General features: G+C 42.8%; 1 protein-coding gene across 1 annotated transcript in view; it reads right to left on the bottom strand.

Annotated features, from left to right (window-relative positions):
* The window catches only part of LOC139475181 (acetyl-CoA carboxylase-like), a 79021-nt gene that overhangs the window by 35393 nt on the left and 16985 nt on the right, over positions 1 to 26643 (bottom strand). The window contains exons 3-23 of the mRNA XM_071258437.1: positions 21390 to 21513; positions 19987 to 20125; positions 19311 to 19420; positions 18098 to 18179; positions 17397 to 17495; positions 15863 to 16083; positions 15011 to 15220; positions 14313 to 14486; positions 13502 to 13827; positions 12562 to 12816; positions 11863 to 11944; positions 10204 to 10274; positions 9628 to 9768; positions 7959 to 8087; positions 6996 to 7086; positions 4962 to 5177; positions 4597 to 4716; positions 4022 to 4211; positions 3547 to 3671; positions 1344 to 1457; positions 23 to 136 (exon numbers count right to left, since the gene is read on the bottom strand). Of these exons, the coding sequence (XP_071114538.1) occupies positions 23 to 136; positions 1344 to 1457; positions 3547 to 3671; positions 4022 to 4211; positions 4597 to 4716; positions 4962 to 5177; positions 6996 to 7086; positions 7959 to 8087; positions 9628 to 9768; positions 10204 to 10274; positions 11863 to 11944; positions 12562 to 12816; positions 13502 to 13827; positions 14313 to 14486; positions 15011 to 15220; positions 15863 to 16083; positions 17397 to 17495; positions 18098 to 18179; positions 19311 to 19420; positions 19987 to 20125; positions 21390 to 21513 (3133 nt within the window). The remainder of the gene's footprint in view (positions 1 to 22; positions 137 to 1343; positions 1458 to 3546; positions 3672 to 4021; positions 4212 to 4596; positions 4717 to 4961; positions 5178 to 6995; positions 7087 to 7958; positions 8088 to 9627; positions 9769 to 10203; positions 10275 to 11862; positions 11945 to 12561; positions 12817 to 13501; positions 13828 to 14312; positions 14487 to 15010; positions 15221 to 15862; positions 16084 to 17396; positions 17496 to 18097; positions 18180 to 19310; positions 19421 to 19986; positions 20126 to 21389; positions 21514 to 26643) is intronic.

The raw sequence follows: 26643 nt of genomic DNA, 5'->3' as shown, positions 1-26643 counted from the left end.
GACAGAGAAGCATATTACCAACCTGGAGGTTTTCTGGACAGAACTCATGTCCGTACATGTCGATGGCGGAGAGGAAGATGGACTCCATCTGGTTGTGACGGAGCTCATATGGCGGCTGGTGGGCAGCAATCAGAACCTGGACGACAGTTTAGCTTCATTAGATTTGTGTACAGAGATGTTAGGAGCGTGCCGGAGTGTGTGTGTGCAATGCATGCATGTTGTGTAATGCCAATATACCAGCTACAGTAAATTATGGTTATAATGAACGCAAAGGAACCACTAATTTAGTTTGTTATAAATGTAGTTCATATAAGCATTTTGACTAAAATATACAAATGGCCAGGACCCAAAGAACAGTTTGTTATGTCCATCAGTTCATTAAAAGCTTGTTTGTTATAAACATAGTTAATTGTATATGACAGCGACCTGTACAAATATTGAGTCTGGACCAAGCAACGACACATAATAGGTGGCTGGGGACCAATTCGAGCCCGGAATCCACACAGGTTGGTTACAATAGGAACAGCCCAAAAGCTCAACTGAGTGAGTTTGGTTTAACACTGCTTTGAACAGTATTTCAGTTAATTCATGGCGTGTGAGAAAAGCCAAACATTTACCATTTGAAACCAACAAGGACTCATGAGGCTGACAAACCTAGGAACATCATCAAGGCATACCCATGATCATAGGTGTGTGGCCAAGCTCCTCACAACGATTGCCTTTTCCCGGAGCTCTCAATACTATCACTGCCACCTGTCAAAGCTCCCCACTGTGATACGTGGCCACAACCATGCTTAGAGTTGAACTCGCAACCGATTGACTGTTATGTTTACGAACAAGTGACGACTGTCGTGACACCAAAAACACTTACTGTTGCTTAATTACTTTCTTTGTTTGTCAATTTGAGTTTCTATTTCATTAAAACTATCATGTCATTGATATAGTAAGTATGTAAGCGAGAAGTTGGTTAATTTTCCGTTAGTCTGCAATCCTGACCCAATCTGATTATACAAACAAAGTAAATACAACTGGAAAACATGGTCAGTCATAAATCTTTTCAAATAAAATATGATGGCATTCCCATAAACATAAACAAAAGTATAAACGTTACTACATTTGGGGTTAGAGGCCAAATTTCAAGATTCTTGTAATGGCCGCACCCACACTGGTGGCATGCTAAGCGAAGCAACTCTTCACTCTGAAATGCAGAGCCTCAGACAACTGGGCCTAGTGTCCCCATAGCGCAACTGAATGCTGTTAGTCCGTATCAAGACAAATATATGCAAGAAATGTAAATACTATTTCAGCAAATCAGAAGTAAGAAGAGACATCAACATAATTACCTGTCTGCCTCGTAGGGCGACTTTGGCATTTTCCTTCTTGTTGAGTTGAGTGAGATCATTCAAGATGGACGCCATCTCATCTGTGACCCCCGGCTCCTTCCCACACAGGTGGTCCTGAATTGCAGAAACAAAAAGTTATTCCGTACACATGTCAGTGTTCCCGCTGGCTTTTGAAACTGCCAGTCCTTGTGGACTGGCAACTCTAAAAATTACCAGTCCCCACTAATTTTTGCCAGTCCCAACTTTCAACAAATAAAAACTATGTATGAAAATTATATGGTTTTAATACTTTCAACATCATGTTCAGTGCAAAGATGTCATCTCTGAAGGAACTTAGTTAGATCTTTACGTCATTCACACAAATTTCAGTCACAATTTTCTCTCTCTTTCTTTAATATTTTCGATACCAAGTCGCTACAAACGGATATTCAACCTAGAAATAGACAAAGGGAAACCCTGATGGTAACAGAGAAGCTGACTTTGTTCGAAAAATGTACTTATATGAATATCACTGATGTTTTGTTCAACAACAAAGATTCATAAGGTACTTTATTTGCCAGTCCACAGGGACTGGCAGTCACATGAATTACCGGTCCAAGCCTAATTTTACCGGTAAAAAACTGGTAATTACCGGTAAACGGGAACGCTGCATATACCAGTACTCATGAATATAACACCAGGAATTTATCCAGGTTTCTAAGTTTCCTTGACAGGCAGTTTGGGAAAAAATTTATCTTATTTGTTTCGTTTTATCCTAATTATTTCTCATCTTTAACCAACCTATTGCAAATTCCCTCTCCCTCCGATCCCATGACACAGAACCAAAATGTGCCGTGCCACGCCACCAGGGAGAGCTGTCCTCCAGGTCACTAATCAGAGTTATGTCTCCTTCAACCCTCACTTTCCTTCTCGTCGAGCTTTGACGCACACGCTTGCAAAGTCAACTTGTTTCCCTTTGAGGGACTCAAAATTTATTGCATAATATTTGGGTACTCTTTTCTTAGAAGGTTACTAAAAATGACAATGCCTCAATTTGTTGTGATTCTTCACATATTTTTGTGATTTATGACTGCATTATTTAATTATAAATATATCAGTATGAATTGAGAAATGTTTTCAAATTTGGGATTTTTACTGACATTTGCTGAAGACTTAGGGATGAATATCGGCCCCTCTAATCATGATCAGGTCTAGATAAATCCCGTCAATGTAACAATAATCCTCATTTATCAGCTCTGATGAAAAGAAATTACAATTGGGACCAATTCTAGTTCTTAAATATTTCTTATTTTCACTAGTCTACATGAATAATCTGCTTTAGTGTGTCCATCTACCTATTGGTAAAAGTGATAGTCCACAAGGTCCTTCCTGAATTGTACTAGTTTCTTACAAGGGTAAGTGAGAGAGTGAGTTGGGTTTAACGGCGCTTATATCACGGCTTGTCAGCATAATGTGGGAGTGAGTGAGTGAGTTATGTATAACGCCGCTTTTAACAGGTATGGTGCTGACAAACCTAGGAACATAAATGGGGCGAACCGGGATTCGAACCCACAATCATAGGTTTCAAGGGACGCAACTCTCCACAGAGAATTGCGGCGCCTAAGACGACCGGGTCACCTGTGCCCCTGCTTAATGTGGGAGGAAAACCCGAAGTGATGCAGACATTTACCACTTTGGTGAAACCCACTAGGACAGGTATGGTTCTGACAAACCCAGAAACATAATCGGGGTGAAATGGGATTAGAACACATGATCATGAGAATCTGGCTAGCCAAAGGGACGCAACTCTGCACAGCGTATTGCAGCGCCTTAGATGGCTGAGCCACCTGTATCCCCCTCTGACTGGGGATGTACATTATATTCCAACCCTGACCTGTAGTACAATGTGAGGTGCACGGGTGGCCCAGTCATCTGAGGCGCCGCGATAGTCTGTGCAGAGTTGTGTCACTCGGGAACACCAGAAACCTATGATTGTGGGTTCGAATCCCGGTTCGCCACGATTATGTTTCTAGGTTTGTCAGCACCATACCGGTGCTCATGGGTTTCACCGAAATGGTAAACGTCTGAGACCTACATCACTCCGGGCTTTCCTCCCACATTAAGCTGACATGCCGTGATGTAACTGGAATACTGTTAAAAGCGGTGTTAAACCCAACTCACTCACTCACTCACTGTAGTACAATGTGGGTGTCTTGGTACTCACTATGAGCATGATGACCAGGTTGTTCTTCTGCTGGACAGCAAGGTGGGAGAAGATGGTGCCTACCACGGTGGCCATGTCATCTTTGTTCTTCTCTCGCAGCTGGTACACACACTTGTCGTAGTGACCTGTCATCACACAAACATAGGGTCAGTACACCCACTTCTCAAAGTGACTCGTCACACACATCGCATCAGAACACACAATCGTCATGGTCTGGTCATCGGGTGGTCAGGCTCACTGACTTGGTTGATGCATGTCATTGTATCCCAATTACGTGGATTGATGCTCATGATATCAATCACTGGACTGTCTGGACGAGATTCGATTATTTACAGACAGCCGTAATATAGATGGAATATTGCTGAGGGTGGCGTTAAACAACAAACAAACCAACAAACAAACCAACCAACCAACAAACAAACGGGGGAAGTACACACGGTACAGGATCTGTTGTTTCTGTGTTTGTCTGTCTTACCTTGCTGGAACTGCAGCTCAACGCGGAGGTACTGCCGGAGGAGGTCCTGCACAACGGACTTGAGGTGGCCTCGGATACCACTGCGGTACCTCTGCACCAGCTGCACGATACCCTGGGTCGTCATGAAGAACACATCTCTCTCTGTTCGCTTCGTCAGGGTAGCAGCATAGCTGTCAATCACATTGGCAATCTGGAGAGGAAGGGTGTAAAGATTAGGTCGAAATGAAGTAACAGGTTTTCTGACATTACAACACTACCCATGATGATGTAAGCCTCGTCTCATTTAACTTGATTTGAGTGAGTGAGTATGGTTTTACGCCGCTTTTAGCAATGTTCCAGCAATATCACGGCGGGGGACACCAGAAATGGGCTTCACATATTGTACCCATGTCGGGAATCAAACCCAGGTCTTCAGCGTGACGAGCGATGTGTGAGGGAGGATGGTTTCACGTCACTTTGACACACGGGGATAGTTAGTTAGTGAGTGAGTGAGTGAGTGAGTGAGTGAGTGAGTGAGTGAGTGAGTGAGTGAGTGAGTGAGTGAGTGAGTGAGTGAGTGAGTGAGTGAAACTGACCTGTTGACTGGGGAACTGACACAGGACTGACGTGATGTTGCTGGCATAGGAAGCCATGAGTCTCCGCATTGACTTCTCTACTTTGGCCGGAATTCTCCCAGAGATCATGGAGATCAAATCCTGCACAAAAACCAAAAACATTTCAAAACTGTATGCATGCTTCATTGACATTATAACATCAAGTTTACAATAATGCCACAGGAATTCATCAAGTAAGTGGGTATGGTTTTATGCCAAGGATACTTTGAGACGATAAATGATAGTCAGGCTTGCAGGGATGAAAGCCTAATGATTAACTTATTATGGCCTAATTTGATCAGAAACATTTCATGACACAACATACCTCCAGCTCTCACACAACGTACCTGCAGCTCAAGCAGCGGAAGCGAGGGCTCCTTCAGACACTTCATGATGCACTCCAAGTTGACATTGAGTCTCTCCTTTAAGTAGGGCTCGGGGAGGACGTATCCCGCCATGATGTTCTCCAGCTGTATGCGGGCTCGCTGGAACACCTGGTGCAGGCGGTCGCCGTGCAGGGCGGGGTTCTGGGGGGTGGGCAGTGTCCCCGTGAACAGCTGGGCCTGAAACACAGCTACACCTGTAGTCATACCTTATGAATGTTGTAATCATCAAACGTTCTCAGAGAACACATGCAGGTCACCGCTACAATCATCTTTATTCCATTACTGTACAAATTCAACTCCTACCAGTCTAACTGCCCTCTCCCTCCTTCTATTCTGAACCATGCACCCACCTACCTAGCAACGCACCCCCTTCGTCTACCATATTCATTCTAATCCTTTTAGAGTTATCCCCCTTTCACTGCCAGTACCAAACTCCGTCCCAGCGCGTGACACCTTTGTTACATCTCGGTAACATCGCTGCCACCAGTGTGGACACGGCCATTACAAGAATCTTGAAATCTGCCCTCTAGTCCCAAATGTAGTAACGTTTATACTTTTGTCTATGTCTTTGGGAAAGCCATCATTATGAATTTTGAAAAGGTTTACGACTGACCATATTTCCCAGATGAATTTTAATTGTTTCTTTGATCAAATTTGTAAGAGATTGCAGACGAACAGAAAATCACCCAAATTCTCCCTTACATTCTTACTACACCAATTACATGATAGTTGAAATGAAATAGAAATTCAAATTGACAAACACAGAAAATAATTTAGTTAGCGTAAGTGTATTCTGCGTCATGGCAGTCATTGCTTGTTTGTAAACATAACGGTCCGTCAGTTGCGATTTTGACTCCAAGCATGGTTGTGGTCACCTATCACAGTGGGGAGTTTTGAGTGATGGCAGCGATAGTATAGAGACCCCCGCGAACGAGCTATCGCTGTGAGGAGCTTGTGCCCGTACATGTATGGTGACACAAGTTACCTCCCCTTATACTAAGACAAAAATAATGAAAGTGTACATTTGTATAGTGCTTTGGAGTCCACTAGCAAAAATTTTCAGTAGATATTACTATTATTATGTGGACTTTTACTGGGTCTGGGTCTGTGTACATGTGTTTTGTACTACTTGTAGTCCGGACTAATGCCGGTTTTGTCGAGCCACCCCACTGAGACGCCATACCGCAGTTTAACATGGATACCTACTCAAACACAGTACACTCCGAGCAGATCAGTCCTTGTTTTAGCCCCTTATGCTGAGCCAGGGTAACAACAAATACCATCTTTTAACCTCTTTAGTGTAACACTGCCGGGTATTGAACCACTGACCTGTCAATCTCCAGGCAGACGCTCTATCCACTAGACCACCGAGTCTGCTAAAACTAAGGGGCAGCTGCAACACATGCTTACCTAGTCATACCTTATAAATGTGATGAATAATTGAGGTGTTCAAATGTATGGCGCTTTTGAGACTAGCCCAAACTTGGCACCATTTGGCCCCATTTTCAGTACATCCTTGTGTCATAATATCGACTATTAGCCGAACTCAACAGACCGAACACAATGATAGGAGACTTGAGTTTAAAGATGAGTCGTCTATACTATACAAAATATCACTCTTGACGAGGTCAATATATAAAAACTGGGACCGAAGGACCACCTCCGGAGTAAGGTCCAAGGGGCCTTGTTTTAGCATATTTTCCTTGTCAAGAGTAATCATTTGTTTTGTTATACCAAAATTCCCTTGATAGTTTATGAAGTCTTGAAACCGTCCTCTGTTTCATTACAGACATGGCGTCTGGTACGAACATGTCATGGTTCGCAGCTATTTTTCTCAATATTCATCACGTGACAGGTCAATACTGATCATGTGATGAGTCAATAATCGAGGTCAGTGTTAGTCCCATGATTTGGGGGTCTACATTGAAATGTTTTGTTTCGTCACATGATACGAATTAACCAATGGAATTGCAAGATTCTTAATAAGAAACCTACCTGTTGTACTCGGCTCGGGTCATCCAGCTGCATGCGGGCCACAATCACACCTGGGTCCAACACTGCTGCCGGACGCTTCACGTAGTGGATGCTGGGAGAAAAGAAAATCTCCATCATTTCAAAACAAAGAAGGTTTTTTTTGGTTTGTTGTTTAACGCCGCACTCAGCAATATTCTAGCTATATGGGTCTGTAAATAATTGAGTCTGGATCAGACAATCCAGTGATTAATATAATGAGCATCAATCCACGCAATTGGGACCGGTGACATGCATTAACCAAGTCAGCGAGTCTGACCATCCGATCCCGTTAGTCGCCTTTTATGACAAGCATAGTCGCCTTTTAGGCAAGCATGGGTTGCTGAAGCCCTTTTCTACCCCGAAATCTTCACGGGTCAAAACAAAGAAGGGAGAAATAGTTTCATCACTTCAGCAACTCTTTCGTTTGTATCAAGAATTTGAGGAGGTGAACGAGTTTGTGGCTTGGGGGCAAAAGGTAGATTTGAACATTTATGTATTTATATACAATATCATACTGTGTCCACTGAATGTGTGAGGATAGCCAAGATTTATTAAGGTCATAGATTAACACTGTTGAATAGTATAGGTATACTGCCAACACCGGGATAGAATTGATCTTCAGCAACCCATACATGTCGTAACATGCAACTGACGGGATCGGGTGGTCAAGACTCGCTGACTGGATGCATGTCATCATATCCCATTTGCGTAGATATATGCTCATGATGTCAATCACTGGATTATTTACAGACCGCCGTCATATAGCTGGAATATTGCTGAGTGCGGCGTGAAACAACAAACAAAACTTTAACAACATTTAGCTGACAGACGAAACTTCATGAGGTTAGTCCCATGATTCAACTAGTAAACTGCAGCATCTTTAACCAAAAGCACACCGGCGCTGCATCTCTATGATCACAGAGATAGACACAAGCTTCGACTTACCACCCGCTCTCTGTGGCACGTAATTCCATCACCATCTTCATCACCTCAATCTCAGCGTACGCGTCCCCAGAAAACACGTGGCCTCCATCCTCCACAATGTAGTTGATCAACTTGCCAGCAGATGGCGATCTAACAGTAGAAGATCACATTATCACATCATCCATACTTCCCAGGTTTAGTTTCCACAATCAAAATCAGTTTCTCAATCACCTGTGAATACATCTCAGGTTTAGTTTCCACAATCAAAATCAGTTTCTCAATCACCTGTGAATACTTCCCAGGTCTTGTTTCCACAATCAAAATCAGTTTCTCAATCACCTGTGAATACATCCCAGGTTTAGTTTCCACAATCAAAATCAGTTTCTCAATCACCTGTGAATACTGCCCAGGTTAAGTTTCCACAATCAAAATCAGTTTCTCAATCACCTGTGAAATCGGATGTACCATTTGCTGTGTAGTAGATATTCTCACCAATGACTTTATAGTTCCAACTAGTGCTCAGACCAAAGAGTGCTCAGATTTACCTGCACAAATGACAGTATTTCCCAAGCAATATGTACCAAAGACTTGCTCTGCACACTGAGTGAGCGAGTGAGTTGGGTTTAACGCCGCTTTTAACAGTATTCCAGTTATATCACGGTGTGTCAGCTTTATGTGGGAGGAAAGCCCAAAATGATGCAGGTCTCACTTTACCACTTCGGTGAAACCCACGAGCACGGATATGGTGCTGACAAACCTAGAAACATAATCGGGGCGAACTGGGATTCGAACCCACAATCATAGGTTTCTGGCGTGTCCAAGGGACGCAACTCTGCACAGCTAATCGCGGCGCCTTAGAAGACTGGGCCACCCGTGCCCCATATCTGCACACTGCTTCAATATCAGGCAATGGTAGGCATCGCACAAAGTTTGTGCACAGTGCAGGGCTCATTTCACTCCCTTGAGTTTAAAACAGCCTCATCACTATGATATATACACTACATAACCCCTCTTGATCTTAGCTCCTGGACCCTGTTTGCCTTCTTCATTTGTGAAGGTTCTGGCTGTAATTTTTAATTTCATTTCTGGACTAACGGTTTTATAATGCTAGCCCACTGAGATACCATGCTGCTGCTTAGCATGGATACCCTACTCTGACAGTATACTGACTCCGAGCCGACCAGTCCTTGTTTTCCCCCTCAATGCTGAGCAACACCAAGTTCCAGCATTTAACGTCTTTTGGTACCAAACCACCGCCCTTCTGCTCTCCGCGCAGAAGCATCCACTTGACCACAGGGGTGGTTTCACTTAGACGGGTCAAAACTAACACAAATGCAAGGAGTGTGCCCTGTAAAGTGAACTACTACCAGTGTTCCTGTTTACCGGTAATTACCAGTTTTTTACCGGTAAATTTAGGCTTGGATTGGTAATTCAGGTGACTGCCAGTCCCTCTCAAACCGGCAAATAAAGATCCGTATAAATCGTTGTTGTTGAACAAAACATCAGTGATATTCATAGAATTACCAACTAACATTTCTGCAATGAAAGCTGATACCATTTCGGTGACTTAAGTTTTATCCCAGAAACTGACAAAATACTGATTTTTTTTGTTGTCATTTGATGATTCCATGTGTCAGCTTGGTAAGCATAGAATGTACAAATCTGATGACTTCAACACCTCTCCACTGACCTGAGCACTGTTGGGTCGTTCTCCCGGTGCAGGACGCAGGTCTTGTTGCCGATGGTGACACGGTAGCTGTTGACTTGGTCCTTCATGTATGTTGTGTGGCTGGACCCATCCACAGACAGAAGCAGACCGCCGTCAGACAGACTGAAACACACAAACAACGCAGGAAGGTGTCATGCATTCTGTCAAGACAAGTGTTGGAAGTGGAAGGGGGGTGGGGGCAAAAGAGCATGTGATTCGGGTTTAATGTCGCCTTGAACCACAAATTGCAGTGCCATAGAAGACTTGGCCACCAGTGACCCTCAGTCAAGAGGACAACACATAAAGGTTTAATAGCAACATTAGAAATTGGCACTAGTCCCATACTCCTTGCCAAACTGCCCAATAGTTAAGGTATCAGGATTAGCAGAAATTTGCCTTTTTTTGTTTTTTTTGCTATGTTATCATTATAAGGACAGTAGACTAAACTATTAGTTTCTGTCACTGAAAAGGTTTAAAAGTAAAAAACTAAAATATATAATTTAACATTAAGTTCATAATGGTATAAGAAATAACATCTAAAAAAAAACTTATTCTCACCGATGCGCCTCGACATCCAGGACGGAGTTGTTCATGCACAGGAAGTAGCTGCTGATGCCCGTCTTTATCACCTGCGGACACAGAACAGTCCATACATTGGTCAAACACTAAACATTGAAGTTGAGACGGAGACAGGAAGGTTTATAGACAGTACATTTAATTGTTTGTTACAGCCAGAAACATTCCCTGCAGCATCTTTCAAAGCCAAATCAAGGTAATGTGCTTGTTTTTTTAGGTCCTATGACACAGCACTAAGTTACATTGTAACCATCAAATCTCCATTTTGTTGGGCATCTTTTCTGATGATGGTCTGTAAATAATAGTCTGGACCAGACAAACCACTGATTGACATCATGAGTATTGATCTACGCAATTGGGATCGATGACATGCATCAGCCAAGTCAGCGAGTCTGACCACCTGATCCCATTAGTCGCCTTTTACGACAATCATAGTCGCCTTTTACAGCAAGCATGGGTTGCTGAAGACCTATTCTACCCTGGATTTTCACAGGTCGGACGGTACCTCTCAACTGGTTAGAGCACTGTGTAGAACATTCCAGTGGCTGGGTAGGTTATATATATATAGAGTGGGACAAGAGTGTGTTTACATATCTCACACAAATTTTATCACACATGCAATTTCATCTCGCCGAGAGCTGCTTTCATGTGAGGATCGCTCATCATCCCTGATTCCCTGCCTAGCCCATCATGAAAGCTTGACCACTGTCGCCGCTGGGTGAATATATATTATTATCACTGTCTTTTGCCATCACCACTGTATTTTTGTATTTGATACTGACTGCCATATTATTATTTATTGCCATTGAATATTGTACTACCACTCCATTGTTTACTGCCATTGTTATTACTGCGCAGTAATTTGTATTGACTTGTTATCACTACATTTGTTGATTGTATACCACTTGTTGGTTGTTTGTTGGTTTCACGCTAACTTCTTTAACGTACAAATTTCTGGATTAACCTGTTTATTTCAATTTGGGAATCGACACATAACACTCAAAGGCTGAACCAAAACCTACAGAACAAATTCCTAGGTCATAAAAGGTTGGGATTTGAAGTTAAATTATTAAAAAATAAAATAAGGATAAAAAGATCTTTTTGCGTACACCATTATTTATTGTTAAATATTGAATCTACCAACCAAATATGATTCTCTTTGCGTCCCCTATGCCACACTGCTGAGTCCCAACTACCTGCTTGGAGGACCCCCGAATCCCACGTACCAAAAGGGGGTTGGCAGCCTTATGTGCAGTCTTGCTGCCTCTACTCTACAGGGGGCGGTCGGGTAGCCTAGTGGTTAAAGCGTTCGCTCGTCACGCCAAAGACCCGGGTTCGATTCCCAAGATGGGTACAATGTGTGCAGCCCATTTCTGGTGTCCCCGCTGTGATATTGCTGGAATATCGCTAAAAGCGGCGTAAAACCATACTCACTCACTCACTCTACTCTACAGTATCAGGCCATAGCAGATTTCACCCAACTTCATGCACAGCTTCGCTCATCTGACATCCATGAGTCCTATACGGCCTGACTACAACCCTCGTCACTCTAACACTGCATACTGGTCATATGTCATCACGGGTGATCGAGCGACGTGCGGTATACAACCTGTGAAGTATTGCCGACGAAGCAGAACCTACCTGCAAGATGTACTTGATGCCCTCCATGATGAACTCCACATCAGCGATATTCTTCAAGGATGATGATGGCAAGATCTGGCCTCTAAAACAGAAAAATAACTTTCAAGTTCCACTGTAGACGAAGAGTATGCAAATCTGGTTTGGAGCATTTTGAATCCAAACAACCGAACCTCTTTCTCACAAATTTTGAAACGGTTGGTCTTCAAAGCAGAAATTACAACATTGTCAATTGGTGGATGAGGTGAAATGGGGTAAAGTCAACATAGCAACTTTGCAGTTCTTAATAGGGCTTACCTAATCACAAATACTTCACCAAAATTCAACTTGAAAACCGGAAATTGTGTAAAAAAGACGATAATAAACGACACATGAAATTGTCCCCCAAAACAAAAAATATCCTCCAGTAAGGGAATTCCCTTTACGGGAGGTTAAAACCAATATACCGGAACACAATTTTGTTATTGCAATACGTATTGTCTGACAAGGGTATTGTAGTAGTCAGGTATACAGGTAATACTGTGCAGTCCTACCATGAAGGGAACTATTATCATGATGATGTATCAGAAAGAGGGCAATTATATACAAGAAGGATGGAATTATATTCACGAAAAAGGGAATTATACAAGATGGAAGGACTTATAGACAGGATGAACGGGGAATTATACTGTCAGTCTTGAAACCCAAACCCCAGCAACGCACCTCTCCAGTGAAGTCTGGAAGTCCTGGAAGCTGCCCAGGATCCTCTGGTCGGCAATGTGCAGTGCCCCACAGATCACCCCCAACATGGTGTCCGGCTTCTCCGCCTGAACCTTATCCGAGATGAGTTTGTCCAGCCAGGCTGTGGTGATGGTGTTGCCCTGGAACGACTCTGTCTCCAGCAGCTTGATGAGGTACTCCACCGTGGTGCGGAAGTCTCCGCGGATAGACAACTCTTTCAAGGCCACCACCAGGTTCCTGGACAAGTCAAGGTCAAGGTCAAGGTCGGGTTTCATACAAACAATTTAGGCTGCAATCACTTTAAAGTTTAAACACCTACAGTCAGTGATAGAACCTTATGAGTCTACTTGCCCAGCCTGCCTCTATATAATTTTCAGTACATCTTATAAGTAATATGTATGGACTTATATCAGCATAGCTTACTAGACTTAGGTTTAAGGAGATTGAATGATAATGACAGTGAGTGAGTGAGTGAGTGAGTGAGTGAGTGAGTTTGGTTTTACGCCGCTTTTAGCAATATTCCAGCAATATCACGGCGGGGGACACCAGAAATGGGCTTCACACATTGTACCCATGTCGGGAATCGAACTTGGTCTTCAGCATGACGAGCGAACGCTTTAACCACTAGGCTACCCAACCGCCCTGATAATGACAGAACCTGGATCAAGTGGAATTCCTTACAGGGAGGTTTATAGACATGAGTTTAATGCTTTGAGCAGCATTTATGGTTTCTGTTGATTTTGAAGGTGATTTCAGTATTACAGTTACATCACAGTGTGATTGTTTGATTGGGGTAAAAACCTGAAGTGATGCCCACCTGATCCATTTAATTGCCTCTTACGACAGCAGAGGCTGCTGGGGACTTATTGTGCTCCTAAATTCACGCAGTGGCTGACATGGCCCATTGTTTCTGTGTACTCACTCTCGGGCGTCTTCCCGGTCCTCTCCCCAAGAGAAGCAGTGGCCGAACTGGGAGTCTGCAAACTCATGAAGGCCGCCCGACGCTGCCACGCTGAAATACCCCCACACGTTTTTGTTGCTGCGGAAGTTCAGCTCCTGCACGGTGCCGGAGCTGGGCTTGAAGCCTTCGTCGGGGTTCTCGCTGGTGATTCTAGCAGCAATCACATGACCCCTCGGGTGGGGTTTAGCTCGGGGTTTGTCAAAGTCAATGGCCGTCTCTCCCCATGGGTCTTCACCGTACAAAACTCGGATGTCTTTGATATGATGGAGCGGAAGACCCATAGCAACCTAACAGAGAGAAACACACCAGGGGATCACATACAGGTAACTATATAACAGTCCCAGCTGTATTCCGCACCCAAAAACAATAATACTGTGGTAAATTTTGGTAAATTCTGCAACCAAATTTTGCACAGAATTATGAAAACTTTCTTAAAGGTTAATTTTCGTGAATTTCATAGTTTTTCACTTGGTTGACCCATGGCAGGAAGTTTTAGGATAACCATATCAACGGCTAGAATAGCTTATTATAGTGAACATGGAGATTACTAGTGTAGTCTTGGCAATACGACTGTAATAGATCTATGTTAAAGTGTGGGAAGTATGACCGTCTTAGCTCTAAGATCACTTTGTGAACGGGGCTCCTATAAACAAAGTGATCTCAACTGACGTAAGTCTGAGTAAATCGTACAATCGCTTTAAGAATAGCCACACAGACCATAGTCCCAAATAATGATGTGTGCTGGTCGTTGAGTAGCCCGGGACACACTCACCTGCAGCTGGGCGGCAGGGAGGTTGATGTCGGCCACCATCTCGGTGCACGGATGCTCCACCTGCAGTCGGGGGTTCAGCTCCAGGAAGAAGAACTCATCCTGCTCTGCATTGTACAGGTACTCCACGGTGCCGGCGCTCACATACCCCACCATCTTGGCCAGCGTCACAGCAGCCTGCATCGCATAAACGTAATAATCGTATCTGTTTGTTGTTAAAGTCGCAATCAATATTTCAGCTATATGACATCTGCTTGTAATTCATCTGGACCAGACAATCTAGTGATTGATATTGTGAGCAACGATCTATGCTGATGAGTACGACACTCAGTCAACCAAGTCACCAAGCCTGACCTCTTATGATGAGCCACAGGATCATGTAACTAATTTTAACAATAAAAATAAAAAAAGTTGCCCAAAAAATCTTTGGCCTTGTCTGATTTTTTTTGCAACTTTTTAATTTTTTTATTGTTATAATTAGTTACATGGTCCTGTGGATGAGCATGGGTTGTTGGGGACCAATTCTAACCCTGAATCACCACAGGATGATTATACTACTACCACATCAGCTAATCTTTGGAATACATATCCCTTCAAGGACTAAAACATCTGCATTCTTAAACAATGAGATGGTACCCTTAACTTTAAAATTCATACCATGTGACAAAACATTTACAGTCTACTAGACAACTGCTACTCACCTTCTCCATCTTCTCAAAGATGCCAGACTGTGCAATGATGACTGGTGCTTCTTCGATGATCTTCTGGTGCCTGCGCTGTATGGAGCAGTCCCGCCCGAACAGTGAGATGGCGTTACCATAGCTGTCGGCCAGAAGCTGCACCTCCAGGTGCCGGGCAGCAGACGCCAACTTCATGATGAATATCGGGGAGCCCGGAACCTCTGCTTGCACCTGCAGTCAACACGTTAGGGATGAACAATAGTGAGTGAGTAAGTTGGGTTCAACGCCACACTGAACATTATGCCAGTTATATCACAGTGTGTGAGCTTCATGTGGGAGGAAAGCATGGAGTGATGCAGGTGAAACCCATGAGCAAAACTTAGAAACATAATCTGGGCAACTATGTCTGACGTCTGACCCCCAACACAAATCTCCTTTTTTTGCATTTATACACTAAAGAACTACCTAGTGCTAAGTTTAACCGATTACATCTTCACTGGGAGGTAGACTGTACACTACTTCAGCATTATTTTAGAGTGCAGTTTTTGAGTCCTGTTTTGCTCTGGGTGTCAATAATGTCACTAAACCATCTGCTGTACAGTAAAATCATTCCTTCAAATACAGGTGAATTCAAAGTAGATCATGGTTTGAATCCCACTTCCATCCAGATTATGATCCTTGGTTTGCCAGCAACATACCAAACTGGTTCATGTCCATAACTAACAAATTTGGGCTTAGCTCCGAAAATGAGCCGGCATTCCTCGAAACAACGGACATAATCCCCCAATAAGACGACATGCTTTGACACAACTGAAATAAAGGAGGTAATGCTGCACACAGAATTGCAGCATTTTAGATGACTGTGCCCCTCACCTGTCTGTAGAGATTGGGGAAGTCATCTGCATTGTCAGCTCTCCTGATGCCCTTGCCTCCACCCCCTTCCGAAGCCTTGATCATGACGGGGAAGCCAATGTCATTGGCCGACTTGAGCCCTGACTCCACGTCTGGCGTGCAGCCCTTCTTGTAGAGGTCGTTGGGCACAACCAGCTGCTTCCACTTGGTCTTGTCCTTCTCCCCCATCTTCAGCTTCACACCTGGAGGAGCAGACGCCAACAAATCAGAATCACGTAGCGCCATGCAAAAATGGTGCTACAGCTCTCTTTGGTATATGTTAATGAAGTATTGGAGTTACGGTCAGCTAACCACCAAGATGGCTTTGTGGAATGGGCCATTCCAGTGACTTTTGACGTCTGATGCAATTCCCTATGTTGACTTATGTTCCCGTGTGTTTTTCAGGTGAACAATTAACTTGTCTTTGCATGTGTTTGTGACCGGTGACATATTTTCGTGAACACTTGGTACTATCACTATTTGATAGTTATTCATAAACACATGTTCATCAAAAAGTCAGAATCATGTAATGGACTCTGCTGTAAAAAAGAATGTTTTTATGAAAAAGGAAAGGGTTTCATTGCCTTTATTTTAGTCTGGTTTTTGCAGATGTTCCCCGAGTCAATCCCAGGTACACCTCACTCTTGGCATCTTAGAATATTCATGTCCCAGGGCATATACACAATTCCTTTAGGACCAACTTGAGCATATTTATCAGTCATCTAAATAATACATGTTCATGGGTCTATTCTAAGTAAATTTAGCCCTGTTCAAGACATATGTACTCTTTCCAACATGTTCATTTCTTTTGATGAAATGTTACAAAAAAACATGAACTTTTAATTTATAGAAATCATACTGCATGAAACACAAATGTTCTCAAGTATTTAATTGTCGCCATTGATGCAGATAATATTTGTTCAACTTTGGTTCTGCCTTTGAGGGTTTGAACTTCACATGCTGGGAACCTGGCACTTTTTATATGTCTGGTGTTCATTCCAATATAAGTTGCTTGCTTATGATAGGGTCTAAATACTGTAGGTTGACTAGTCTACCAGATTTTTCTTTTTTAGAAAATACTAGTCCGTACTTTAAATGACTAAGCCACTGACTTATAGCCCCTAGTTGAAGCGGAGATTGTTGATGTCTAAGTGCAACCTGCAGAGATTGTTGATGTCTAAGTGCAACCTGCTGAGATCATTGATGTCTAAGTGCAGCTTGCTGAGATTGTTGAAGTCTAAGTGCAGCTTGCTGAGATTGTTGATGTCTAAGTGCAACCTGCTGAGATTGTTGATGTCTATGTGCAACTTGCTGAGATTGGTGATGTCTAAGTGCAACTTGCTGAGATTGGTGATGTCTAAGTGCAACTTGCTGAGATTGGTGATGTCTAAGTGCAACTTGCTGAGATTGGTGATGTCTAAGTGCAACTTGCTGAGATTGGTGATGTCTAAATGCAACCTGCTGGGATTGTTGATGTATAAGTGCAGCTTGCTGAGATTGTTGATGATGAACCCACCTGAGCCGCTCCAGGGAAGAGTTGGCACTCCAGCAGTCTGGGCCACGATGGAGGATGCAATCTTGTCTCCCAGGGACCACATGGCCATCTCCGGGGGACCTGTCACATACACACATACATTCATATGGACAATACAGGCAAAAACATTTCATTGCCAGTTATTTGTGCAAAATGACAGCATGAATTTAAGTCAGTGCTCCAAGCCTGAATCAGACTACTGTAAGAGCTAATGATAAACAGTCCATATATGACCACTACAATTTACCTTAAGTAATGCAATACAGTTTGGATTTAGACAATACCTGTTGGATGAAGGAATGCTTTACCCACTACTGAATCCAAACCACTCCTCACAGAAGATGAATGAACTTTGTGAGCCCTTCAGAAGCCCTGGCACTATGACCTCATATTGGTACTTTGCTTCTCATAAACTAAGAATGCCAGTATATTTTCATAGTTAATTCCAAAGACTTCAATTTAACAAACATTAACCCACTATTAATTGTAAATTAATCTCAATTCATCGATATGGTCAGTAGTTTCAGTAAATTAATCTTAATCCATCTTTTGCTACAATCATCTTGTCACAGAAAAGGGATCTCACATGGACAAATGTATCATAAAATATTTCACTGTCAGTAAGGCACTACCAACACAATTCAGACAAACTGAAGCCCCCGACACCGAGCAGACCAATTTACCTATGAATGTGATCCCATTCTTGTGTAGTAAGTCTGGTAGCTTGGGATTTTCAGAGGCATGTCCCCATCCTGCCCACACAGCCTGGAAGAGAGCATCAGTGGATTTCTCAAATACTGTATAAAATACTCGTACAATCAGACTGTTTGGGGAATTGGTTCAAGCTTCAAGATGGATAAGTTTGCTGCTACATTATACTAAATTTCATCACCAAACAAAAACTCTTCTCAATGAACTAAAATAATTGAAAAGTAATCAATCATAATAATAATAATTCATTCCTTTGTCGGCAAACTTAATCCAACTTTTCATTGATGAAACTGACTGGCAGGAACAAGATTACCATGTACTAATGACAACATGTTTTAATGTTTCAAACCTTATTATCATGATCATCATCAATAATACAGTCAAGTTCAATCATGGTAGACATTCTCACAAGTTGCTTGTGTCATTGCTTTAAACCACATCAGCAATACTGCAGCTTATCATGGCTACTAATGCCACTTTCAACATTATTCAGTTTTATCACAGTGTGTCGGGGTAATATTGGAGGAAAGCCTGATTTGATGCAGGTTTAGACAATAACCGTATTCGGCATGATAAGCGCCCCGCTCTAATAAGCGCCCACGGCAATAGTTGCTACTATATTGGCTAGTGAACAATCCCAATTAGCACCCCTTCCGATTGATCAATGTACACAAGACATTTATTCGCATATAATATGCACTCATGTGTTATATGCACCCTTTATCATGGGCAATTTAATTCTGGAAAAATATATCTGTTGTACATAAACATTTCAGGCTGTCAGCATAAACCACGAAATTTATCTTTCAACTCAGTTTATTTTTCACCAAAATAATATTCTAATAAGAGCCCCCTATTTCTAATTTTGACAGCGCACCGGGCGCTTATTACGTCGAATACGGTACCACATTGGTGGACCCAACAGGCGTGAGTATGGTGCTTAGAAACCCAGAAACGATCAGAATGAACCCAGATTCAAACACTTGATGAGAGGTTACCACCAGACCAAAGGGACACAACTCTGCACAGTTAAGTTGTAATAAGGACAAGCAGAAATGTGCCATATTGATGGGTTCTGCTATATGTCATCATTATATTTACTAGTGGACTTAAAATGTCTGTTTCTATCGCTGTTAATTGGAATATTTCTGATCAATGCCCATGAGAGTGGTGTCCTTGTCTCACCTGGACCTGTGTTCGTTTCGAGATGTCGAGGATGAGTTCAACGTTGGCGTAGTTGTTGTTGTTGCTGCCGCCAGGTACAGGTATGTACTGGTCAGCCATTCGGATGTATTCTGGAAGGGTTCATGAGCTTTAAGCATCATATCTAGGTGTAATGACTAAAAGAAGGTTCGTACCGGTCAATTGTTACTGTAAGCAATTGAGTCAATTTGGTATAATGCCGCTTTCAAATGTATTTCAATTACAGGTCAGTGGGAGGTAAGAGTGACGCGACGCAGGTCTTTAGATGCCCACGAGCATGGGTATGGTGCTGACATAATTAAATCTTGGATTCGGAACCTTGGAAGGTGATTGAAGCATCTAGCATCACATGTAAGTGTAATGAATAACAAGGTTCACAACTGCAATACAGTCAAGTCCCGTTAATCCGACATTGTTTGTTGCATATGATTATGGAAACATATTTTAGATGGGCCTGTTTATTCCCACTGATGAAAGAATGCATCTGCTTAGAGGAAACATGTTCGAAAATAAAACATGTTATTCTGTATCATAATGTCACAAAGTGCATTGTTGCAGCGCTAATCTTATCTGACATAAATGACATGCTAAGTAAGATCTTGATTACAAATCAAAAGCATGGTTATAAGAGTTATAGGTAGCTCAGATGTGTGTATACCAGCATTAGCCTTGAGATCTTCTGGTGTGACCATTACAACGAAGCGGATGGCCCGCTCATTCCGGAACATCTCGTACGCCCATCTCCTCACGGACCGCATACACTTCACGGCAGCAATACCATTGTTGGCAATCAGAACCTGCAGAACAGACATAATATACACAACGCAGAAGCAGTAACGTTCAACAGAAACAAGATTCTCCACAGAGAGACAAGCATGGGGTATGGGGACCTATTCTGCCCCGGAATCTCCACAGTGAGACAAGCTTAGGGTATGGGGACCTATTCTGCCCCGGAATCTCCACAGTCACAAGCTTGGGGTATGGGGACCTATTCTTCCCCAGAATCTCCACAGTCAGACAAGCTTGGGGTATGGAGACCTTTTCTGCCCCGGAATCTACTCAGTCACAAGCATGGGGTATGGGGACCTATTCTGCCCATGAATCTCCACAGTCACAAGCTTGGGGTATGGGGACCTATTCTGCCCCGGAATCTCCACAGTCACAAGCTTGGGGTATGGGGACCTATTCTGCCCCGGAATCTCCACAGTCACAAGCTTGGGGTATGGGGACCTTTTCTGCCCCGGAATCTACTCAGTCACAAGCATGGGGTATGGGGACCTATTCTGCCCATGAATCTCCACAGTCACAAGCTTGGGGTATGGGGACCTATTCTGCCCCGGAATCTCCACAGTCACAAGCTTGGGGTATGGGGACCTATTCTGCCCCGGAAGTTCCACAGTCACAAGCTTGGGGTATGGAGACCTATTCTGCCCCAGAATCTCCACAGTGAGACAAGCTTGGGGTATGGAGACCTATTCTACCCCAGAATCTCCACAGTCACAAGCTTGGGGTATGGGGACCTTTTCTGCCCCGGAATCTCCACAGTGAGACAAGCTTGGGGTATGGAGACCTATTCTACCCCAGAATCTCCACAGTCACAAGCTTGGGGTATGGGGACCTTTTCTGCCCTGGAATCTCCACAGTCACAAGCTTGGGGTATAGGGACCTTTTCTGCCCCGAAATCTCCACAGTCACAAGCTTGGGGTCTGGAGACCTTTTCTGCCCTGGAATCTCCACAGTCAAGCTTGGGGTATGGGGACCTATTCTGCCCTGGAAGCTCCACAGTCACAAGCTTGGGGTATGGGGACCTATTCTGCCCCAAAATCTCCAGTCAGACAAGCTTAGGGTATGGGGACCTATTCTGCCCCGGAATCTCCAAAGTCAGACAAGCTTGGGGTATGGGGACCTATTCTGCCCATGAATCTCCACAGTCACAAGCTTGGGGTATGGGGATCTATTCTGCCCCGGAATCTCCACAGTCACAAGCTTGGGGTATGGTGTCCTTTTCGGCCCCAGAGTGTAGACCCATTCCTCCCACAGAGAACGAACAATGAGACTGACCTTGTTGATGACTCGGTTCCCCCCGAAGCGCTTCACATACTCCTCCGGTGTAGCCACACAGAAGTCCTTCACATACTGCCTCTTCCCCCGCGTCGTGTCCAGAGTGATCCCGGACATCGTGTGCCTGAAACCAGCAGCATCGTCAACAGTGTTCCACCTCTGCTCGCAACTACATCATCACAACATGCTCAAGGTCTAACAATAACAGCTGGTACATATCCAAATCATACACAAGCACGACCACTAGTAGCCACAATGAAACACATTTCATGTCAACATGGTACAAACTGATTTTCGACCTTGTGGATTAAGATTAGTAATGTTCTAAGCAGGACTAAGATTTATCACAATTTACCATGACAAATAGTATTTACTCTACTAGCATGACTAGACACACAGTATATTGCAAGAGGGGAACATATGCCCATATTCTAACCTTATAAAGACTGGTGAATCTCAGCTCTCAGTGTCACACATATATATATACCACCCATGCCCTGTGTTATACACACATCCTATGACAACAACAGGGGGCTCTAGCTTATCAGGGCTTGCCACTGTAATGTTGAGTAATCGATAGACATACAAGCAATGTCAACTGGGTGTAAACAGGCCACTGCTAAATTCTTCACCCTGTTATCAATACCCGGTTGACAATACAACCCTTTAAGAAACAGATAGTGATCTTTGGGTAGTAGAGACTGAGTGAACATCACATCATATCCTGTTTCATTCAGTCTGTTCAGCAGTTTACCATGTAACAGGTCATTTTTGTCATCTAGATTTGATACACATTTATAACATTTATTCAAGGAAGAGAATTTATGGATGTTAACTTCTTTATTATGAGGAACACAACGTTTCAGAGTAAATGCCTTTCAAAGACCTAACATTTATTTAGGAGACAGACATACTGTGTTTTCAGTTTCAGCACTGTTAAATCTACAAATGACCTAGCCTTACATTGAAAACATTTTCTTAACATGTCCATTCTACCATGACAAAAAGTAAATGTGAACTGCTTGATGTTAGCAAAGATATTGTGTGAAGCGGCATTGATGCGTTCAGTGTTTTCAGTGGCTATTCAGTTGGATTTAAGAAACACTAATATTAGCCAACAGACATGAATGAGTGAGTTGGGTTTTACGCCACTTTTAGCAATATTCCAGCAATATCACAGCAGGGGACACCAGAAATGGGCTTCACACAGTATACTCATGTGGGGAATCGAAACTGGGTCCTCGGCATGATTTGCAAACACTTTAACCACGAGGCTACCCCACCGCCCCGTACCAGTATGACCAAAGCATGGCACTGTATATGCTCAAACAGTGTTGTATTACATCAACATGCTTACCTTACACAGATTTCAGGAATTGAAAGTATCTGGCACAAAATACTTTTTGTGTTTGTTTGTGATTTAATGCCACACTCGGCAATATTTTTTCATATGATGGTGGTTATTTATAAAATAAATTTATCGAGTTTTGATCAGACAATCCAGTGATTGACATCATGAGCATCGATCCGCGCAGTTGGGATATGATGACATGCACCAACCAAGTCAGCGAGCCTGACCACCCGATCCCGTTTCGACAAGCATAGTCGCCTCTTATGGCAAGAATGGGTTGCTGAAAACCTATTCTACCCTTGGTATTCACGGGTCTACAAAATGCATATGATATCATTCACTGGATTGTCTGGTCCAAATCTGACTATTTACAAAAATTACTGAGTGCAGCAACAAAGAAGCAAGCATTAAAATGATATCACTTCCATTGCAATAACAAATACTATCTGACATAGTCAAGCCATCCGTCACAACCAGGCCACACCTGGACACTCAAAATATTCCCAGCAAAAGTTGAGTGGTACATATTACAGTGAGTGAGTTTGATATTACGCCACTTTTAGCAATATTCCAGCGATATCCCAGAAGGGGACACCAGAAATGGGCTTCAAACATTGTACCCATGTTACCCTTGTGTCTTGATATCACAGATATCAACACCCATGGATTGAAGCTAATAAAACACCAAGCCTTGCCAAGGATGTTTCGACTTTGATCTACAAGTATTGATGTATTTGATATCAAAAGACACTCAGGTGAGATCCAAATGCCTATAAGCTCTGATAAAAGATCCCTATCAAATCTTACCATGTGTGTTGTCAGTGCAAGAAACAGAAGTTTTTGACCCCACAGCTACTACCAGTACATGACCTTGACCTTCAGACCAGCAGCTTACAGCCCCACAAGCCAGCCTCCTATTATCAACCTGCTTATCAGGCAGAAGGTTCTGACCACTGACCTGCACAGACCATGCACACATGGGGTACATCCCCCGAACTTACCTTGTGTAGTGCTAGGCCTGTCACATTGCATGCATAGTTTGGTGTCCAGGTGATGGGTATATTTCAACATGTCAGGATGGACACCGTGTGCCAGGGACAGTAAGTTGTTTATCATCCACTTTATAATGATGTAGATGTCACATTGATACTTCAAACTGACGTGATGATAGTGTATGTGGGAAACCAGGGTCTCGTTCCACTAAGTGATCGTAGCGCTACGACTGTCGTAAGTCTGTGGTAGTTATGATCGTCTTAGAGCTACGACAGCTTTGTGCAACAGGGCCACGATGTTTGTGTATCATATAATCGTGAAGCTTGGTTTTCAAATAAAGTTATGATTGTCTTAGAGAGCTAAGACAGCTTTGTGCAACAGGCCCACGAAGTTTGTGTATCATATCATCGTGGAGCTTGGTTTTCAAATAAAGTTATGATTGTCTTAGAGAGCTAAGACAGCTTTGTGCAACAGGCCCACGAAGTTTGTGTATCATATAATCGTGAAGCTTGGTTTTCAAATAAAGTTATGATTGTCTTAGAGAGCTAAGACAGCTTTGTGCAACAGGCCCACGAAGTTTGTGTATCATATAATCGTGAAGCTTGGTTTTCAAATAAAGTTATGATTGTCTTAGAGAGCTAAAACAGTTTGTGCAACAGGCCCATGATGTTTGTCTATCATATAATCGTGGAGCTTGGTTTACAATTCTGTGCCCTGTTTTTAATAAGGCAGACTCTGTTGCTCTGACCATCTAATCAAGTGTATTGATGTAGCCATCTATAAAACAACACTTGCTAGGTTTAGCTGTTCTAGTCATAATTTTTGGTAGAAGCAGGTAGGCATTACAAAATACCAAGGCCAGAACATCTATGCCCCTTTTATGTATTGTTTCATATATAGAAACTGAATTCCAGAGTGCAGCGATAGAAATTGGCACTGGTCCTATAATCCTTGCCAAACTGCCCAATAGTAAAGGTATCATAGGGACTATTAGAAATTTGCCAATTTAAGGGTTTTGCTATATGTTATTATTATAAGTGAGTGAGTGAGTTGCGTTTTGGCCACTTTTAACAGTATTCCAGTTATATCGCGGCGTGTCAGCTTAATGTTGGAGGAAAGCCCGAAGTGATGCAGGTCTCTGACGTTTACCACTTCGGTGAAACCCACGAGCACGGGTATGGTGCTGACAAACCTAGAAACATAATCGGGGCGAACCGGGATTCGAACCCACAATCATAGGTTTCTGGCGTGCCCAAGGGACGCAACTCTGCACAGCAAATCGCGGCGCTTCAGACAACTGGGCCACCCGTGCCCCCATTATTATAAGGATAGTGGACTAAAAATGTTAGTTTTTACAGCTGGAGTGCCCATTTCACTCAAGTTTGGGGGAACATGTACTTCCTTAATATTATTACACATGTCCAACTGCTGATAAACTAAAACAATTATATAGCTGCACTTCTATGTTCTAAGAAGTGAGTGAGTGAGTATGGTTTTACGCTGCTTTTAGCAATATTCCAGCAATATCACGGCAGGGGACACCAGAAATGGGCTTCACACATTGTACCCATGTCAGGAATCAAACCCGGGTCTTCGGCGTGACGAGCGAACGCTTTAACCACTTGGCTACCCGACAGCCCTGTTCTAAGAATATTTGCAAAGTATGTATTTCTTGCTCTCAAGACAAGGAACTCTTCTTAAAGATGTGCCAGTTTTGTAGTGATATGCCATTGTAACACTGCGAGACTGATCGTTGCCAGTGTGTGTAACGTGTGTTGGGACCTGATCCACAAGAAGTTCGAAGGTTATGATCAGCCTTAGTAACCTTAGCACTCCGAGGAGTTTTGACCCCTAGTCTCGCAAACGTTTGTGGCTTGCGGGCGCTTTATGGATCGTTCCCCTGATGTAATAGTCAGCGCTCTGTACATGCGAACTGAATCAGCCTTAGTAACCTTAGCACTCCGAGGAGTTTTGACCCCTAGTCTCGCAAACATTTGTGGCTTGCGGGCGCTTCATGGATCGTTCCCCTGATGTAATAGTCAGCGCTCTGTACATGCGAACTGATAACCCTATGTACCTTGTATAATGGACTGTGGCCCCTTGATGGAATAAACTCATTCAGTCAATGAGGTCAGACTTAATTTTTCAACCCCAAATCATCAAGGTTGGTAGGTCTAAAAAGATCTAATAAAAAAAACAATTTTAAATAAATACTTTTAATTTTCTCAAAATGTTAGGTTAGTAGGGGAGGAAAAAAGTTGGTGCAGAGGGAATAGTGATTTATAGTTCATTGCAAATAAGGGTGTACTTTTAAACATTTTACTTATTTCTGGGTAACAATGGCAGAATAAAATAACACTGCTTTTAATTTTTTCCCCCAAATAGTTTTAAGTTTACAAAAAGTCTGACCTTAAATGAAGACACTCAAAAGTCATACTTTTTTGTGGTTACGATATTTAAAAGGCAATTGACACAAGAAGACAAAGCCATTGATATTCCCCAACCCTATAAATGTGCTAAAACATCACAATATACAGTAAACTACATTGATAGCGCACATGCTTATAATGTCCCAAATATTTGCTGTAGTTATGCTGTAGTTATGCTTATAATGAACTATGGGTTATAACTAACTATGGTTATCAGGTTATAACTAAAATTAGTGGTCCATTTGAGTTTGTTATAAACATATTTTACTGTATCTCAAACTACCTCAAAGATTAATCCTTGAGCATGTGAGTACAACGGCCATCATGCATAGTGAGTGAGTTGCATTTACAACAGCATGTCAGTTATATGTCTTTGATTTTTTCATTTGGTTTGTTTGTTTGTTGTTTAAAGCCGCACTCAGCAATAGTCCAGCTGTATGACAGCGATCTGTAAATAATCAAGTCTGGACCAGACAACCCA

The sequence above is a fragment of the Haliotis cracherodii genome, unplaced genomic scaffold (assembly GCF_022045235.1).
Source record: "Haliotis cracherodii isolate W230 unplaced genomic scaffold, xgHalCrac1.p SCAF_3, whole genome shotgun sequence".
NCBI classification, from domain to species: Eukaryota; Metazoa; Mollusca; class Gastropoda; order Lepetellida; family Haliotidae; genus Haliotis; species Haliotis cracherodii.
This window is presented reverse-complemented; position numbering and strand designations above follow the sequence as displayed.